General features: G+C 41.0%; 5 protein-coding genes across 5 annotated transcripts; all 5 read right to left on the reverse strand.

The window, feature by feature from the left end:
• Positions 1 to 19: 19 nt before the first annotated feature.
• On the reverse strand, positions 20 to 1,956 carry ATC70_001623 (uncharacterized protein; the record flags this gene model as incomplete). The annotated part of the gene is made up of 3 exons (XM_064821017.1): positions 20 to 1,281; positions 1,340 to 1,589; positions 1,648 to 1,956. The coding sequence occupies 3 exons, from the start codon at positions 1,954 to 1,956 to the stop codon at positions 20 to 22; spliced, it is 1,821 nt and encodes a 606-aa protein (XP_064684937.1).
• A 7,019-nt stretch (positions 1,957 to 8,975) lies between these two features.
• Positions 8,976 to 11,154, reverse strand: EDC3_1 (enhancer of mRNA decapping; the record flags this gene model as incomplete). The annotated part of the gene is made up of 8 exons (XM_064821018.1): positions 8,976 to 9,745; positions 9,799 to 9,864; positions 9,923 to 9,964; positions 10,023 to 10,378; positions 10,431 to 10,450; positions 10,507 to 10,576; positions 10,626 to 10,666; positions 10,720 to 11,154. The coding sequence occupies 8 exons, from the start codon at positions 11,152 to 11,154 to the stop codon at positions 8,976 to 8,978; spliced, it is 1,800 nt and encodes a 599-aa protein (XP_064684938.1).
• A 695-nt stretch (positions 11,155 to 11,849) lies between these two features.
• Positions 11,850 to 14,721, reverse strand: PEP3_1 (tethering complex subunit; the record flags this gene model as incomplete). The annotated part of the gene is made up of 6 exons (XM_064821019.1): positions 11,850 to 12,016; positions 12,088 to 12,251; positions 12,341 to 14,055; positions 14,112 to 14,242; positions 14,309 to 14,567; positions 14,626 to 14,721. The coding sequence occupies 6 exons, from the start codon at positions 14,719 to 14,721 to the stop codon at positions 11,850 to 11,852; spliced, it is 2,532 nt and encodes an 843-aa protein (XP_064684939.1).
• Positions 14,722 to 15,349: 628 nt separating this feature from the next.
• On the reverse strand, positions 15,350 to 16,702 carry ATC70_001626 (uncharacterized protein; the record flags this gene model as incomplete). The annotated part of the gene is made up of 1 exon (XM_064821020.1): positions 15,350 to 16,702. The coding sequence occupies one exon, from the start codon at positions 16,700 to 16,702 to the stop codon at positions 15,350 to 15,352; it is 1,353 nt and encodes a 450-aa protein (XP_064684940.1).
• Positions 16,703 to 16,880: 178 nt separating this feature from the next.
• On the reverse strand, positions 16,881 to 18,846 carry ATC70_001627 (uncharacterized protein; the record flags this gene model as incomplete). Its single annotated transcript, XM_064821021.1, has 7 exons — positions 16,881 to 17,052; positions 17,109 to 17,187; positions 17,239 to 17,992; positions 18,047 to 18,102; positions 18,162 to 18,252; positions 18,305 to 18,493; positions 18,550 to 18,846. The coding sequence occupies 7 exons, from the start codon at positions 18,844 to 18,846 to the stop codon at positions 16,881 to 16,883; spliced, it is 1,638 nt and encodes a 545-aa protein (XP_064684941.1).
• Between the last annotated feature and the right edge of the window lie 218 nt (positions 18,847 to 19,064).

Below are 19,064 nucleotides of genomic sequence, written 5' to 3' on the forward strand. Positions count from 1 at the left end.
TGAACATCAGCCATCTGTCTTATTTAGTGCTTACATTCGACAACACAATGGTGCCCTCTAAAGGGTCAATTCTGGTGGCTATATGACTTGCTTGAGGTGGAGACGAAGAATAAAAAACATCGTCAATCACAGATACGCCACTATGGTAAGAGGGCCCGCCTTCAATTTGTCGAGAGGTAGGCTTTTGCTGCGATATATTTCTATTGATGACAGCTGGTGTTTGCGGCGGTGTTGGTGTATTTGGCTTGTCGATAGAGAGGAGCGAGGGAGGAGGATACAAGGAATGGCTTGCAGTACTGCTGCTATGAGCTGTGGAGCGAGTAGATTCTCGACTCAATGACGATGCCAATGTCTCTGTGTCTGTCTTTTTTTCGTATGTTGGAGAGAATGGCATGTTGCCTGCCTTTGTAGGCGTGGAAGTAGGCGCTTTGTCTGTGATAACAAGTGGATACGGCGTGTTGCCAGCATGAGCAGTGGCTGAAAAGGGGTTGGTAGAGACTGACAGCGTGCTCAACTGAGAACTTAATGCGACTGATGGATACACAGGAATCTTGGTTTGATCGATGACAGGACTAGCAGCTGTAGAGAGAGCCTGCTCGGACGTAGAGAACTGGGGAACAGGCATACCACCTTCATAATCACTTGCGTTGCTGGCACCGGTAAATGGTATGTGCTGAGGATTGAGCATGAAGTGTGGATATGGTGCAGGAGGGTATGGCTGTTGAGGCATTTGGAATGGATCTGGCATTTGGAATCCGCCTCCATTGGGAGGATACGGTGCATTCATGTTCAAAGGCGGGTAAGGGCTGCTGTATGGGTTGTATGACATGGTATAGGTCTCATTATGTCTCGTTGTATCTACACCACTGTCAAGTAAGACGGGATGTTGGCCAGCTGTGCCTACCACCAATGGTAGATTCACATTCAACTCTTTTTCTTTGCTGTTCTCTGCACCTCTAATATGCACCGTGACACGAATCTTGTAGTCCACTCTCATCACTTTAGCTATGGTGCCACCAATAGTAGGTGTAGCGTTGGATGGTATAGTGATCATGATAAGACTGCTCACAGTGAGTAATTGTGGGTAGTACATGACCTTAGCCATCGTTACTGGCTTATCCTCAGTCTTGATAATTCTATCGGGTAGCTGTTTGGTCATTTCAGGGATTTTGTCTTTGCTAGAAGCAATGATCTCCTGTTGAATCAAGGCAACTTTGATGGATTGAACGGCCTCAAAATGCTCAGGTTGTTGATAGTCAACACGCACAGGCACCTCTTTCCCTAGAGTCTGCATAAGGACTACCGTCTTCCACCAATGATTCCCGCCTATACTACTTACCTCGAACATATCCTTCATGAGGAATCTTCGCTGATAACGCACATGTATTGATATTCTCTTCAATCTTGGGCCAACGAATAGAGCTCTCTCGGTGTCTTTCTAATCCATTTTCGGTAATGTTGACTTTGGCAATCAATGGTACCTGAATGATATGATTTGCTAGCACATTTGACTTTTTGAACAATCCTCCTGGAGTTTCTAAACTTGCTTCAATCATGTATTCGATCTTGCCGCCATCGCTTCCCTCCAGCTGCGAGGCCAATATGTGAGCCACACACTCTTTTACATCGCTGCCTAAAAGCACTTACATTTCGATAACTGGGAATCTCTTTACCATTTGGGACTTCTACAGTAAAGTCCACCTGATGCATTTTCTTGATATTTGCAGCATTATTCCATTCATCGATCTTGATTTCCTTCTCCACAGAAAAGATGCTGTTTAGATGTTGTCGACTTCCATTGCAGTAGGAGCTACTGCGACCTATGAACTGGATACGGATAAACCCTTCTTTGAGCACTTTCTCTGATTTAAAACTGACGGTGCATGGAATTGTCTCATCTTGGGAATAATAGCTGTGCGATTCTTTTAGTTTGATAGACAAAATAGGCTTGACCATCCTTGTTTTTTGACGTTGTATGTGTATACAAGAGAAAAAAGAAAGAATGAATCATGTACATGCCACAAGCTTTTATAGACTACCGTTGTACACAACATTTGAATGCCTATGAAGGAAATAGGCTAAGCAGCTTTGTGGATCTCGAGTAACAGGAAATGTACTAAGCTACTAAGAAGTATTAGGAACTGCGGTGCAGATGACGATGACCACGACTTTCTTTATGAACTGTATTCTATGTAAGCGAGTATTTTATGCATCTGCTGTATGAAATGCCAAGTCTGATTGTGATTAGCCTGAGTGCTTCAAACATTTATATTTAAGCTCTGACAAAACACCATTGCAAATCAGGAAGACTTCTTGCCGCCATACTTTCAAAGCGGCCCAACATAACTCATTCTCCTGTTTATTTTGTAATTGCACACTATAAAATAAAGCCTTTGCTCGCTGCCTTTTCTCTGTCTGGTTTACTTTTTCTGAAATTTGATATTGAAATTCGAGCTGTAGAAGTTGTATATTTCTACATCTAAATTTTGCGAGAGAAACGGCGGTGCAATTGGATTTTAGATTGGATGAGGTGGTTGGTTGAAAATTAGAGAATTTTGGAAACAAGACATTTTTGATTAATGAGCTTGATATAAGAATCTGTTGATTATCAAAGATTGTAAGAAATACATGGATAGATAAGATGTTTGAAAACGGTGCGTTGAAAGCTGTTGGGTGACATTTTGCTTCGTTGTGGTACGGCAAAGGTTTGAAGCTATGTAGCTCATTTGACGAAAATGGGCGAGCGTCTATTTCGGGCCTTATGCTGATGGTAGAAACTTTATATCAGGGCCGTTAGATGTCCACTTGAGGAGTTGTTAAAGATATAAAGGGATGTTTAGTCGCTACATTGGTTTTCAAGTAATTAACTGAGCAAAGTAGTAAAAGCTATCCAACAACAATGTAAAAAGACGCTATTATCTGTACAACTGCCAACTCAATCAAGCTTTTTCTCCATCATGAATTTAATATTGATCTCCTGTGTTTGCTCTACAAAATGAGACGTCGTTTGAGTTTCTACAATGCTTCCTTGCTAGAATTGGGTTTTCTACCCCCCCCCCCCAAAACTGTAATTTACAGTGGTGACAAAAACACATTTTTTGCTTATCACAGCACAAAGGCGTCCCTGTGGCGCTCAACCCTAGTTAACAAGCCTACGGCATGGAATAAATGAGAGCAACGCACAATAAGAAGTTTATATGCTGCACTGTAGCAAAAATTAGTCTTGCTCGATTGCTGATGGATGATTTCGGTTGGGGCTGACGACCTATTATGCATTGTACATTCAGGAGAGCTAATAATGTTACAGCTTTAACTGAGATCTTAAATGATAGGTAGTTTTTGGGTCTGCATCATGAGTAATGCTGTACGAGAAGTGGTACAGATTCAATAATCACATTTCTTGGAAAACTTTCAAAATATGTGAAAAAGTAAGCTTATTCAGATACAGATTGTAAATACATTTTCAAGACTAACATCATTCAAAGGAGAATTTCGTCTGGATCCAAGTTATGTGGACAATATCTTGTAACAACAACGTAAATAACACTGTGCTAAAGTAGTCCCCATACTGTATAACCTCCTCGTATAATAACTTTAGAAGATATCCCTCACATCAAACTGTGTAATGAATGCCAAATCAAGCAATTACACATTATCTTGCTATTGAATGATGAAATAATTAAATTGTATCTACTTGGATACCGTTTTATTACAAACACAAAATCATGATATATACCGGATCAATAGAAGATCAACTAGCTGTAACCCTTTGGTATTTCAATCTCTCAGCCAATCATATTGCGTAAAAACTCCGCTGACCTAAAAAAAAATTTGCGAGGGTTTCCCCCTGTTTTGATGTGAGGCAAAATTTTAAGCTCCGCTATACAGCAGTATAGCAGATGCTATCATCAAATTTCCCCCAGGTGCTAGAGCATGCCTTACTTACACCACCTAGCTTTTAAATTCTGGCATTGAGACCCTCAATTAACACTAAAGTAAGTAGTGATAACCAAGTGGAGGCAGCCTATCTACCTCTTAGCCTCGGATAATGTCTTGTTGAGCTTCAGGGATAGGCACATCCACACAACGTAAAAAAGGTATGCTTCAAAAGAAACATAATAATAAAAGAAAGAAGAAAAGAACATATTACTATAGGAGTAGAGTAGTAGGCAGGCAAAAAGAATGATCTCCACTTTGTAGTGGGTCAAAGATAAGCATATCACAAATACAACATCAAAGATGTTCAAAACAACTCGTTGTTCTTGCAATAAAAATGCATACATGAGCAACGTGCATGGTAGTAATAGTCAGATGTAAAGCAACATGGCACAAATACGCACAACTGCAAAAGCAACAGTGGTATTATAAGTTTGCAATACAACGTAATAACTATTGTTGTTTCATGTAAAGCTACAGAGGAAACACTACCAACAAAAGAAAGAAAAAAAGAAGAAGAAAAAAGCGCAACCAGGCAAACATGATGAATGCATTATCACGAGAAAGGAAGTAATAATATAAACGTTTTAAAAAGTTTTATATCATTGCGACCAGAAGAAAAAAGATACTTACCACTTACCACAGCCACAGATAGACCAGAAGAGTATAGGCAATCACCGGAGACAGACCAGAGAACGAGCATGCACCAAATACAGTAGACCAGGAAAGACCAGATTAGCAGCAGCAGTAATACCAGCACCATAGGAAAACTAAAGAACGAACGGCATTAGAGGAGAGAAGACAAAGACCAAAGAGGTTACTTACCACTTATCACCACCACAGATAGACCAGATATTACGCAATTACCGGATATGGACCAGAGAACGAGCATGCACCAAATACAGTAGACCAGGAAAGACCAGACTAGCAACAGCAGCAATACCAGCATCATAGAATAACTAAAGAACGAACGGCATTAGAGACCGTACAACGGTTAAAGAAGCAACCAACAGACATGATACACCAAAGAAGCAGACAGTAAGGATAGCAGAGAAGTAATGGCAGTAACACCCACGTCAAACAGACAAAAAGAATCATCAAAACCTAATAAACAAATTCAATTAATGTTAACTTTACGCCTTCCACTGCTTGTTATTGAATGGTACCTAATATATTCCACTCTAACGAAGCAGTATAAAGTACTTCTAACAGTGCGCGACAGTGTTATCAAAAGATAGAGTGTTATTATCAATCAAACAGTTTCCAAGACCATCATGGTTTGATACTAAACGCGCTTTGCAAAAACGGAAAAAATGAGAGGGCGCCCTATCCGACGTCACGGCCAGTGGATTTAGTCTCGGTTTTCTGCAGTGGCAGCCATAATTGCTGAATTTTAATTTGAAATTGTGCAGTGGGTATTTTCGTGTTCAAATTTGACATGATCTGACATCTTTTAAACGTTTTTGCTAAATTTGACTATGAAAACTGTCGTTATCACACCGAGCTTTCTAATATAGCTTTACAGAACTAAAGAAGCTGCATCAAATGATGTTCATTACACTCCGCTTTCAGGCCAAAAATAATGAGCAATTTGCAAATGTATGAAACCAGGTTTTCTGTGAATATGTCAAGATTTCGTATATACAAGTCTCATAGAAAGAGCTTCCATCGTTGCATTCCATCTTTACGATCAATTTGATCTAATATGTATCATAGGAAAGGCCTTCATTTTTGGGGTGAAAACCGCGATCGTTTGATATTCAAGAATTTTCCCTTGCTAATACTCATGAAAATCATCATTTTTCATGAATTTGCAATGGCCCAAAAAAATTGTGATAAAGCATCAATAAGTAAAGCGCAATCAAGAGAATTCGTTTGGTGTTATTCCAAGCGTCCAAAACGCTTTGTAGCATGAGTTATTCAAGTTGAAAAATGACTACATTTGGACAGAATTTGACCTAAACATAAGGAGTAGTGATGAATTCGTAATAATTAATGTATCATTTCTAAACCGGATCTCCAAATGCGTAGAAACAAGCAGTTCAAGCACCGGTCACATCAGATCATAAACTTTGACATGAAACAGGATTCAGTTACGATCCATATCATGGCATGTTCAGGATAATAATAGATTGGACCTATAATCCTATTACCCAAATCAACCCATCTAATACCTTATCCTCACATCAAATCCCTCAATTTGAATAGTATGTAAACCCTCTTATTTTCAATGTAATAAATGATATTCTTTACCTGATTGATTTCATACTCTTTTTTATAAATAATTTATTTCTGACAATTCAATAATACTCGATGATAATAATCAGTTGTCAACTGCATCTAAAACGAAAACAAAGGGCTTCTTTATTACAGGGCATCTAACTAGCTTAAATATGATAGATGCCTGGTAAATGACTACTACGTTGAGATGGTATATAAATAGCAGGCCACTGGGGCCTTGTGGATTGTTGGTATAGCTTGTTGAGAGGCCACCTAAGTCGATATGTTTCATGTAGTGTAGGTGGATCTCGATATCTTGACATCAGGGAGATTGAATCTATTGTACTTCCTGAGGCACTCGTGCACATTCTGTGAAATACATCCACTATGATCTGCATTCCGACAGTTCATCCAGTTACCAGATTTAGATATAAACTGTATGTGCACTGGATTAGATGTACGATATCGATTTATACTATAAGAAGATATGGACTTCAGATACGCTAGTACTATAAGATTCATACTATATAAGATATAGGCTATAGATGGCACCACGGACATGGATGGCACTATAGACTTATACTTGTATTCCGACATTGACTACGGATGTTTACCATATCTGGATAGGCACCAAGATTAATGCAATATGAGCTTGCTGCTTCAGATGTGCACTTCATGATCCACGCTATAAAACACATGCTTATATCCGTGATACTAGCTGCAGATACTTTATGTAGTACAGACTTGTACTATATATGAGACATGCTACAGACGTGCATACGATATGCTATAGACATGTCATATATCTAGATACATGCTAAAGATGTATGCTCAGCGATATACACTCGGATATGTACTATTGATATAGACTAATGAGACTGTACCTATCGTCGTATACATGCTACTAGATCGATGTTAATTATCCTTATAGAAAGGATAGATTAGGGTACTTTGGATGAGAGTCTAATTATTCATCCAGACAGAGCTAAATCATGATTAGCTTGCTGGAGTTGTCTTTTAGCATGATTAGACATTAGTTGATCTGAGTTGACTTATTTGTCAAACTAATTAACAGAACTTTTATCCATTGTTATAGTATATAAGAAGGATCATCTACCTGGCCAGTAAAGTTACTTCAGTTTACTTTACACCTGTCAGTTTGATAATAAAACATACCTTTATCAAGTTGACTCCATTGTTTTTTATTCTTTTTTTCTGTGAATTTTAGTCTATAAAGCCTCAAATTCCACACAAGCAATAACTGTCTAGTCTTGACAAAAAAATTCTTCATGTCAAGTATCTATTGATAACTTGAAACCAGCAAGTTAAGATGGCCCTTTTCGTACGCCCCGATTTTTAAAATGCTTGGCCAAATGCACACTTGTGTGGTGTACACATGCGGAAGATCAACGGAGCTTCAGTTTCCAATATTCTAAATGAGGATCCATAGGATTCCAAAATCTATCGGCCGTAACATTACGCGTTTCTTGATAGTAAACACCCCTTCAAACTTATATGAAACTTGTAGAGAATTTAAAGGAGAATACAATGGTGTTTGTTTCAAGTCTCTGATGTACATTGTTCACCTGGTATTTGATACGATTGTTTTTGCGGTTTTTTGACAGTTTTCTAAAGATTAATCAGTATTTGTCATCAAAACATTTTGTTAAGCATTACTAAACATTGTAGACCAAAACATTTCCTATCGAATGAGCTACTCGTTGAAGCTCTGGCATAACTCTATCATGAAATATTGACAATCTTGTCCTGACCAAAAAATCGTCACCAGATTTTTCCCTTGCCATCACAGGCAGATTTCGGTAAAAAATCCATGGTTTTGCACGATACCCTTTTTTGACCGTATCTCGACAAATACTGACTGGATTTGCACAAAACAGAGACCATACAATAGCTCTACGTAATATCCATTATAATGTGCTAGTTTTAAGTACCAGATATACGTTCCCTTTATGATTGTCCTCAAAGCCTTTTATTTTACGAACTTTAGTCAGGAAGACTGTCCAACGGTTCATGATAGTAAGGCCATATAATTGGTGTTTTGAACAATCAATTGGAGTTTTCTCAGAGAGCAACGTGTTCCTATATGGATTTAGCGAGAAACACATTAGTGTAGATGGATTTTAGACCAGATGGGGTTAATGTTAAGAAACAGAAGTTATTTTTTCTTTGGATATAAGGCAATTTCGGTCAGTACTGAACTTTATATAAGAACCTGATAATTATTGCAAGCAATTACGAGTGGTAAACTGATAGATAAAATGTTTGGTTGTGGTTTGGCAAAAGATTAAACATGTGTTTGGCTTTTTAACAAAAAGGGGGAACAGCTGGTTAATAGCAATGCAGCAAATTGCAATGCAACTCACCGATACGCTGTAAGATTGACATATCATTGCAATTTTATCAATAAGGCAATTAATGCATTGACGAGAAACAATGCATATTCAATTAACGAAAAACACATAGCGAGCCACAACCAAATTTGTTCTAATGCAGTTTGACCTGATGTTGTAAATTATAACAAGAATTACCAATAGTAGTAAAATGTACCCTTTATATCTTGTTGCATTGGTTGCCCTAAGCACAAAAAGCAAGCAGGACGGATCGACCTTGAATTGCAGTTTCTACCCGAGTTTAGCATTTACACTGACAATGCTGATAAAATAAATCATACCGCATAGAAGTGTATCCCTTTCTGCTCTTATACCATCATCATTTTTAAGATTACAGAGTGCTTTTTGATTTTATTAGTTCATAAAGTGCAAGTTTAAATAGGTTACAAGAAAGAAAGGGCAGAAAATCTAATGGTCCTTAGAGTAAATGTCAAATTGCTTGACGAGACCATCGATCTTATCAGAAGTGTAGCCACCGTTAATAACATCTCTGGCCTCTTGAACCTTACCAAAAACATTAAACAAGACGAGACCTACTACTTTTTGGTCACGAACATAGAAAACAAGACCCTTACCGAACTTTTCATCTTTGAAGGGGTTATTTTCTTTGGCCTTGACAGCTTCAGCTACACCACCAGTGGCAGTTTCTGTAGGAGCGCTACGAGGACTGTCGGCTTCAGAAGCGGCAGCAGCAGCAGGTGTATCTTGAGCAGTTGCCTTAGCCCACACACTGACAGTAGACAATTGAGAATCAATCAAACCAACAGCTTCGTAGCCAATCTCAGGACCCAAATCGGACCAGAACATGGATTGATGGTTATAAGCACGGTTGCTACCAACCATGTTCTCACCAGCATGACGACCACTCAAAACAGCATGATCATGATGTTCAATTCGACGGCGACCTAACTGAACGTCATGGAAAGACACCATGTCACCAGCAGCGTAAACATCGCTACGAGCTTCGAGTTCAGCATTGACAACCACACCAGAGCGCTTTTCGTCAATTTCTAATCCTGCCTCACGGGCCAAATCAATGCGAGGTTCGATACCAATGGCGACAATGACGTGGTCAACAGTGACAGAGCTGCCATCCTTCAATTCAATACTGGTTTTGCCGGATTCCTTGTCGGTTGATACAGCCTTGACAGTACTGTTTTCCTTGACATCAACGCCCACTACCACAAAATGGTTAATTATAGTCTCTTTTCCATCATTTTTTTTAACTTACATTTGCGAACACGGCTAGTGGTCCATTTGGTCAAGTATCCAGGGAAAACGTTGGCCATATTACCATCTAAATAGATGAATTAGCTACAGTATACAACCTGACAAAGCCAAGTGGCATTATATACCTTCAGGGAAAATTTGTGTCACCTTCAAATTCTCCTTGCCAGCTATATTGCATTCATAAAATGTCAAATATCATTCCAAATCACCCGATAAAAGACTTACAGCGATGAGCAAGGGCAACAGCGAGTTCAGAACCAAGGAAGCCACCACCTACAACAGCGATATGGGCACCATTCTTGGCAATCTTATCCAACTTTTGGAAATCACGGATGTTGCGGAAAGTGGTGACATTCTTATCATCACTTGCGGTAGCAGGCAGTTGCTTGGGCTGACCACCAGTAGCAAGCAACACCTTGTTGTAGTAAATAACGCTACCATCATTCAAGGTAACAGTGTGATCTTCAACGTTCAACTTGGAGACGGATTTGTTGAGTAATAGCTTGATCTTGTTGGTCTCGATATCAGATCCAGAAGCGTCCTTGATCAACTCGTATTCTGAAACATCCTTGTAAATGGTGCTGTCAAACATGTTAATCGCTGCATTTATGTATGCTCAGTCAACCCGCTTACTTTCTCTCGGTTCCTGACCACTGTTTCATAGGCATGGTTAGATGTGGTAGCTTCCAATATGCACTTGACTACTTACATCCTTGAAAACCAATGTCTTTCCAACCTCGGGATCTTCAGAGAACCATAGTTCCTTGGACAAAGGAGGTCTGTGAAGGTTCAGATAAACTGGCAATCTATGATTGACTAGGTACTTACCTCATATAAGGTGCGTATTCCTCTTCACCAATGATGATCACCTAGTGGAGCATTTAACATCTCGCTCTTTCTGATAAATGCGTGAGTAACTTACATTGGCTTCGGGATCCTTCTCCTTGATAGCTTGAGCAGCAGCAAATGAAGCAGTACCAGCACCTACAAGAACATAGGGCTTTTGGGCCTTTTTGACAGGAGTGGCAACTTGTTCCTCTTCCTCTTCTTCATTGGCAGGAGCAGCAACAACAGGAGTAGGAGCAACAGCTTGCACACTTGAAGGAGCATGATCATCCACAGTCTTCTTCTTTGGTGGAGGAGGCGATGTCAACTTGAACAAAATGGGACCAAATACTACAAATGAACCAATGGCCCAGGGGATGTTACTACTTTCTTTCTGTGCTTGTTGTTGTGCATGAGTTGCAGAATAGAAACGTGTTGCCTTTTGGTTGATATTGGTAGGCTTGAAGTTGTTGATCAAGCCTCTCTTGGAGGCAAAGCGAACGGAATGACCAGTGGCCTTCAAAAAGTTCATTTTCAATGTGGTAATCAAATGAATAAAGTGGAGAGGCTGGCACAAGCTGATGTTGTTAAATCAGGCACCGTTGAGCATAAGCGTCACAGCATTTGAATCTAGTCCAGGGCGTGACATTGATCGAGATTCATGGTCAAGCCAACAAACATTGCCCATGGAGACAACTGCCTCAATACGCAACTTGGGAGTGCAACATTAATAGTATATATGAATGCTCTGCTTATAGTAGAGAACTTGGCTCTGGAAAAATGGCACTTTTTAGTTGCCATTTTGCTATGGCATGATTAACATATGGATGACAGCATTTGAGTAATCACGCTCCAGTAACCATTTGAGTTTAATCAAGCTCCTTAATCGTTCATTTTTCATGAATGTATGTGGTAAATGCAGACGAAACTATTATAAACCCTATTGATATCGCTCTCAATGCCAAAATCAATGCTCACATCACCTACAAATGTGAATTAAACCAATTTTATATATTTTAAAAAACGGAGGTGGGGATTACAATAATGATAAAGCATAATAAGGTCAAATAAAAGAAAAGAAAGTAAATCCTACAAGGTTACAAAAATTTAGGGATGTTTATGATACAGGAGTTTTTACATATTTACACCCACTCCTGTGGGATGGTTTGAGAAGCCTGATAATAATAATAAAAAAAAAAAAGGAGTCCAGATAATACTGATCTCTCTCTAAGCTACGTTATCATTGTTATCATCAAGGTGTTGCGGTGGTGAGGTCAAAGCTGCTGATTGATGGTTATCATCTTGATTGGCGGCTGATGCATCATCCAAGGCGGCTGGTTGCTGATCAAGATTGGGATCGTGTAGGCCATAAGTAACGCCTAACTTTTCAACCTCTATACACAAAGAGCAGAGCACAGTCAGCATACCATCATATACAATTCACAATGATTCCTTCCCCACTTACTCTGAATAAGATGCTTTCCATAGGTATACTTCTTGAGGGATTGTAAATGAGGTCTAATTTTGTTGACAAGAATCTCGCGCTGGTCATCATCAACGACATCCAACATCTTTTGCACGACGTAGTTGGCATACTGATCCTTCATCATAGTAACAAGGGGATATGTTCTAGTTGCAAGCAGTGTTAGTGCCTCGGGGACAGGTATCACACATATATATATATATATATATATATATATATCTTTGATTCAACTCACCCATCAGCACGGTTTTGGATCACCTCTTCGATCAAGAGCTGTCTATCACGCTTACTGCCATAGTCGACGCACTTCTCGACCACGTTGCTAGCAAACTTGTGCTTACTCAGAGGTAAAATTTGTCCCAAAATCTTCTCGACAATCTTGGCCTTATCCTCAGGTCTTCCGCGCTCCAAAATATGCTGAATCACGTAGTTGCCATACTGATCTTGTACCAGCTGGTTAGTGCAGCGGTGCAGTTCATCCAACAAAGGCCCAGTTTGCGACTCAGTGCAGTGCTCAAACATGCGCTGAATAACACGACAGCCATAGGGATGAGTGGCCAGATTGTAGACTTGTCCATGAAACGCATCAATGATAAACTGAATGTGCTGAGCAGGGACGCGCTCAATGGCCTTTTGGATGACATGATTACCATTTTGATCCTTGATGCATTTTAGCACACAACCGTCCAATTCGCCCACCAAAGTTGCTTGCTGTTCAGTCAATACATGCTCCAGGGCCTTTTGCACGACACGACAGCCGTACATTTGCAGCGACAATGACAGCACATGGCCTTCCATCTGCTTGGCCAAGATGGATTTCTGCATCTGATTGCCATGTTCAAAGAACTTTTGCAGCACATAGTTACCAAAGACATCTGTCATCAGCTGAAGGGCGTTGGGGAGCACTTCTTCAAAGACCATTTGCTTTTCTTCACTGTTGGCAGTCTCCAACTTTTGCTGGATGAATCGAGATCCATGCTGATCACCGCTGAATTCTACAATGTGGCCTGCGATATCCTTCAATTCGTACTTTTTGTTCTTGGAGTTTCTGAATTCTTCCAACAGAGCAGATCGAATGCTCAAAGCAAGATCCTGAGAGGGCGATCTAGAGGCGTGGTCTTGTTGATGTTGCTGACGACTACCGCGTGAATGGTTGGCGTGATGATGCTGATTCATGTTGCCGCCAGGGCCGGTGTTGTGAGCGTTGCCATAGCGCTGCTGTTGGAGCAAAAGTTGCTGACGAGCAGCGAGCAATTGTTGCTGTTGTTGTCTAATCAGAATTTGTTGCTGTTGCAATTGGAGAGCACGCAACTTTTTGTCATTGTTGCTGAGCGCATCCGCTATAGGGAATCCAGTGGGATCGTAAGGAGCAGGAGCAGTCAGTGGGCCTTGCTTGCTGCGTAAATGGTAGGCAGCAGCAGCATCTTCACTGGACCATTTGCCATAAACAGACTCGTATTCTTCGTTTCCAGCTAGATCAAGAGCAGCATTGGAAAGTGGGTTGCTGTCGGCACCATAATAAGGGTAAGAAGGTTGCTGTTGCTGCTGGCGCATGTTGCTAGTAGCATTGTAACGAATGTAATCGTCTTCATCACCAAGACCAAAACTGCCAAACTGCTTCATCAACATGTCATCAGCGCCGCCTTCGTAATAGCCTGTAGCAGGGTTGATGGCAGCAGCAGCAGCAGGAGCACCTCGACTCGTGGGAGGTGTAGAGCTGGAACGAGCAGGAGAAAATTGAGGAGACATTGAGGATCGCAGAGCGTTGATACGAGAAGGCACACCATTTTGTTGACTACCAGAGGCCTGTTGATGCTGCTGCTGTTGTTGCTGTTGTAGCAAACTGTCATAACTACTGCTGCTGTTAGCATACATTCTATTGACAGCGTCTAAATCAACACCACCGTCGTTTTGGAAGGCAAACATGGGCGAAGGTGTGCGAGGGAAGTCCTGCTAATCCAAGTCTTAATGGCCTGCTTGCACACATACATCCAATATAACCTTACCTGCTGAATGATGTCGACAAATTTTCCCTTGCGATTCAACAAATCGCCTTGATGAGGCTGTTGCTGATGATACAATTGACGTTGCTGTTGAGTGCGAATGCTATCATTTGTTTCTTGCCCGGGAATAATTTCTATAATAATACATTTAGCACTCTTTTTTTTTCTGTATGTTGATGTAACTCTACTAAAATATATACCATTATCGGAACTTCCATTTTTCCACAATTTCCAGGCTTGACCAGGATCATAAGCAGAGGATGCTTGAGCACCAGAAGAGGCGGGTGTGCCACCATGTGTACTGCTGGATTTCATATCACGCGCACCTCTGGACAAGCCTTGAATGGGAGGAGCACTGCTGGAACGGTCATAGCTAGCCTCATCATTGGGAAACAGGGAGGACGCGCCTGCATGACTAAAAAGGTCATAATCATATTCAGGCTGCAATAGGGCAGAAAGCTAATGTGATTATGTCAGTTGCTATGCCAACAGCCAACATAAATGAATAGCAACAAACCTGCTGTTCTTGAGGGGCATTTGTAGCCTGAGGCTGCTGCAAACTGCTGCTCTTCTTCGGAGACATTGAGTCGTTCATCAAGTTGGTAGGCATCATTTTTTTTTCTTGTTCTTGTTTCAAAAAATATAGAGAAATATTTACAAATTTACAAATTTACAAGAGAGAGAGAGAGTGAGAGAGAGAAATTGAATATATAAAAGAAACAAGAGGAAAAAAAGAAGAATGAATGATGGTTGATTCTTCTTTTTCTTGTCAAATGTCTCGTTTGGGGGGGTTTGGGATCTGAGATGGCTGTAAAAAAAGAGAGAAAAGAGAGAGAAAGAAAAGAGAAAAAGAACTGTAATAGCTATGCACTTCCCGCAAGCCCGGCTTCCTCCCTCTCTTCTGCCTGTCTACCTAGCATCGCTCTCCCAGCAACCAAGTCTAAAATTACACCAACATTTGGTATTGATCAGCAGTCCAGATCTCCCAATCAAAACTACATTGGCAACATCTAATTATGAACGAATGTTGAATCGAAATACCATCTCGGACAATTAAGATTCAAAATGGCATGCTGAAAGGGATAAAATGCCAATCAGATGACAATGAAAACATAAGGCTCGCTACTATGTAAAGAAATGGCATTGCAATGCTCGAGTAATGGCCCACGGATCAAGTAAATATGCATTGTATTTATTCGTTATTCTATTGAAATGAGATCCAAGATAAAGGGTATCTGTCATCATTTCACTGGCGCTTTCACCTCCATGATTCGCCCACTTCGACGAGCCCAATCAGCACAAGCTCTATTCTGCTGATCACATAATGTCAATAGCACCTTTCTCTGCACCAACTCTGCCACAGAGGCCCAGTCGTCAATCCAGTGGCATTCCTTCATTTCAAACACGGACAGATTGGGGCAGTAATCGACATAAGCTCGTATAGATTTGTTGGTGATACGATGGCAGTTATTTACAGAGATGCGCTCCAGTCCTTTACCACGACATTTGGCTAGCAGGATCAAGCATTCGTCTGTCATATCGCAGCCAGCAAGTCCCAAGACGGCTACTTTTGTCTTTTGTGCTATCAAATTGATGGATTGCATAGTAATCTTCTCTCTATCTCGGACACGGCCCACGTTTAAATGATGCAGATTGGGACAGTTCTCAGCAATGGATTGAATGGATACGTCGGATATAAGACCACAGGCCCGCAAATCCAGGTGTTCTAGCTTGGGACAGTGCTGAGCTACTCTAAGGACAGCATCGTCTGTGATCTTGTTGCAGCCAGCCAAGGAAAGGTAGGTCAATGACTGATTGTTGTGTGTAATGAATGTGTAGATGGAGCTGTCAGATAGATGATCGCAAATATAAATGTCCAGCTTTTCTAGTTTATGTGTGTGCCGGCCTATCTGCTGCAGTGGCTCGTTGATAGACTTGTCCTTGATCTTTCTTAGTGTGATGGATCGCACTGCGTTTCTATACTGATGCTGATGTGCCAGTGCTGACTGGTACAGTTGCTGTGTTTGCCGCTGCTGTTGACGGTGGTATGATGTTTGGGATCTGGTGTTTCTCTGCTGTTGTGGCATGTGGTTGTAATTCAGAAATAGGGGATCTCGGTTCATGTCAAGATCGTCCATGGCTCTTGTTTGGAGGTTGATGTAGCGTTGCATGCTGTCTGACTTTGTAGGCTTCAGTAGGTTCAAGCGTCTGTCTGTGAGCAGGGACATGACGGAGGAGGACTTGGGTGCAGCAATAGCCAGACCAGCAGCTAATGAGCTCGCCGACAGATCCATGGGCTGTGTGAACGATGGCTTCGAGTGGTTGGTAAGAGCAGACGCAAACTTGAGAAAGGCCTCAAGCTCTGATTTAGAATCTTCAAAGGTAATGTGCCTCCAGATCAGTCGAGTAGCGCAATCATGCCAGAGCACATTGACGGTTAAACAAGCATGGATGTGCTGATAGGCTTTTGGTTTGTTGCTGTCGTCAGATTGATAGGGAACTACCAGGTAGGACAGTATGTGATTTACGATTTCAGGCAGTCTTAAAGCCAAATGTGGTCTGAGCCGCACTTGTTGTTGTTGTGTTATAGCCATGGATAATGCAAGGAAAAATCAAAAGAAGAAAGAAAAAGGGTGTAATTTGTTGCTATACGGAAGTTTTTTCATCTTTGACTTAAACACTTTGGCAAAGAAAAGAAAGAGACAGAGAGGGAGTCTATACTAACAAACAATCAACGACAGATCATGCTTTATTATCCCGAGCCTTGTCTTTTTAAATCTTGGGTCTAAACAATTGACGCTCTTCAAAGCGAATAGGCACCACCATCAAGTCTCGCAGTCTTTGAATCTCGTTGGAGGTCAATTGGCACTCTTCACGGACATAGCCTTCAATGGATCCGTACTTTTCCTTGAGTTGGCGGATGGTTTCCTTCATGGCGAGGTAGCTAAAGACAGTGGTGTGAGTCGAAATTTTATCCGACGGCTGTAAACATCTACTTACGGTGCAGACATCACCATACGCATATCCTTGATAGTGACATTGAGCATGTCGGCCTTCTTTTGCAACTCATGCTCGGGTTCTGTTCAACAACAGTTAGCATGAAGCATGCTGGACAAGGACCGCAACTTACCCCAATAGCCTAGATTACTCAGAGCATATTCATTCGCAATCACTTCATCATCCACACCACACAGACCCAACAGTAGCATACCAAAGATACCAGTTCTATCTTTACCAGCTGTACAATGCACGATAATCGACTTTGTAGATGTAATAGAATGATTTTCGATGAGATGAAGGAAAATTTTACGATACTGAGGAGCTCCCTTTTTCAAGATGACTGCATACACTTTAGGGAAACCAGTGGCTCCTTCAAAATAACCCTTCCAACGAATAGCCAATGCAGCAGGAGAATAATCTGCCTCTGTAAACATGGCAGATGGGTAACGAGTCAATCCATTGACCTGAGGCATGACCCCTTGTCTCTCTATCTCGGGATCAGATCGAAAATCAAAGGCTGCAATCACGTTTAATCTATTGAGTGTTTCTATGCCCTTTTGTGTGATATCTACAAGATGCCCGCATCTGAATACAATTCTCTCTCGGATGTATCCACTGCCGTCCTTGAGTGGCCAGCCGCCAATATCTCTGAAATTCTTGACACCGGGAATATCGATCCAACGAGGAATACATACACTGACATGCTGTCCCATCAGTAGGGCCTTTTGATAGGCATCTTTGGTATGTGTGTCGAAATGATCAATGATGGTGTCGATCAAGAAGTCATGGTGATTGGTGAATTGGTGATCTGCATCAGGCACTAACGTCAAGGTGTGATTGGAGATTTTGTTGGCATACATGGCAGCATGCGATGCAGGCACAATCTACATGTGAACCGTGAGTGTTTCTATCTATGCTTGTGCTTTGTCAGTGTATACCTCATCTTGAATGCCATGGATTGTATGAACACAGGTTGTTTTGGGCATACGAACCACTATTGCACAAGCAATGAGTAATAGGATATAACATTTAAGTTGTAGTAATATGAAATACCGTGTGAATTATCCCATTCATGAAAGCGCTCGATATCACTCTTGTTGATCTTGATTGAAACCAATTCTCCCTTTTTATACACCTTGTCTTCCTGTTATTTTTACTCAGTATACAGTGTGTAATACCTTAGTGTCTGCATTTACCTCTGAAACGTCAATCTCCTTGTTTTCAAAGGGTGCTGCAATGTTGATATAATGAGCCAAAGGTTTATCACAAGTAGTTGCATATTTCAGTCCACTCAAAGATCCCCTTCCATAAGCGATGATAGCAAATATCTCGTATCCAAGATTTTCAAAATGGCGAGCGACAGCATGAATGTCGGCTGTGTGTTTCTACAATATCATCAATAATGCATCTCATGTGCTGTTGTGTTTGTGTCCCATCTTACAGCGATATGACCGAAATTGAATTCTCCCTCGCTCTCTCCATGGCCGCTTAGATCGAAGCGAAATGAAGAGAATGGCAATCTCTCTGCCAAAGCAGTCTGATAGAGACCATCTTTGTGTCCTGTGGATATATCATTTGTCAGCGAAAAGATGTATATCAACCGCTGAGATATCGTCAAACTGTATGGATACTTGCCCTGTTCGCCATGAACAATGAGGATGATTTTATCATTGGACCTTTCTACAAGATGACCAATGATGGTTTCTCCACTTTCGTTGCTAATGCTTGCTAAAGTCATTCTTGTGTAGTGAGAGCAAAGAGATGAAATGAAAGTAAAGAAAAAAAAAAAAAAAAAAAAAAAAAAGACGCAAGAATCAAGACAAATTTTGAATTGAATAGGCGCGAATGCTGCGTTACATATGACACATGCTGCCCTTTGATGGATGGGGTCGGCGTTATGGTTCAGGCGCACTGGTGGCTCTCGACCCTATGTCTTGAATCATAATTTAGAACTTT

This window comes from Mucor velutinosus (assembly GCF_035048745.1).
Source record: "Mucor velutinosus strain NIH1002 chromosome Unknown tig00000041, whole genome shotgun sequence".
In the NCBI taxonomy this organism is placed as follows: domain Eukaryota; kingdom Fungi; phylum Mucoromycota; class Mucoromycetes; order Mucorales; family Mucoraceae; genus Mucor; species Mucor velutinosus.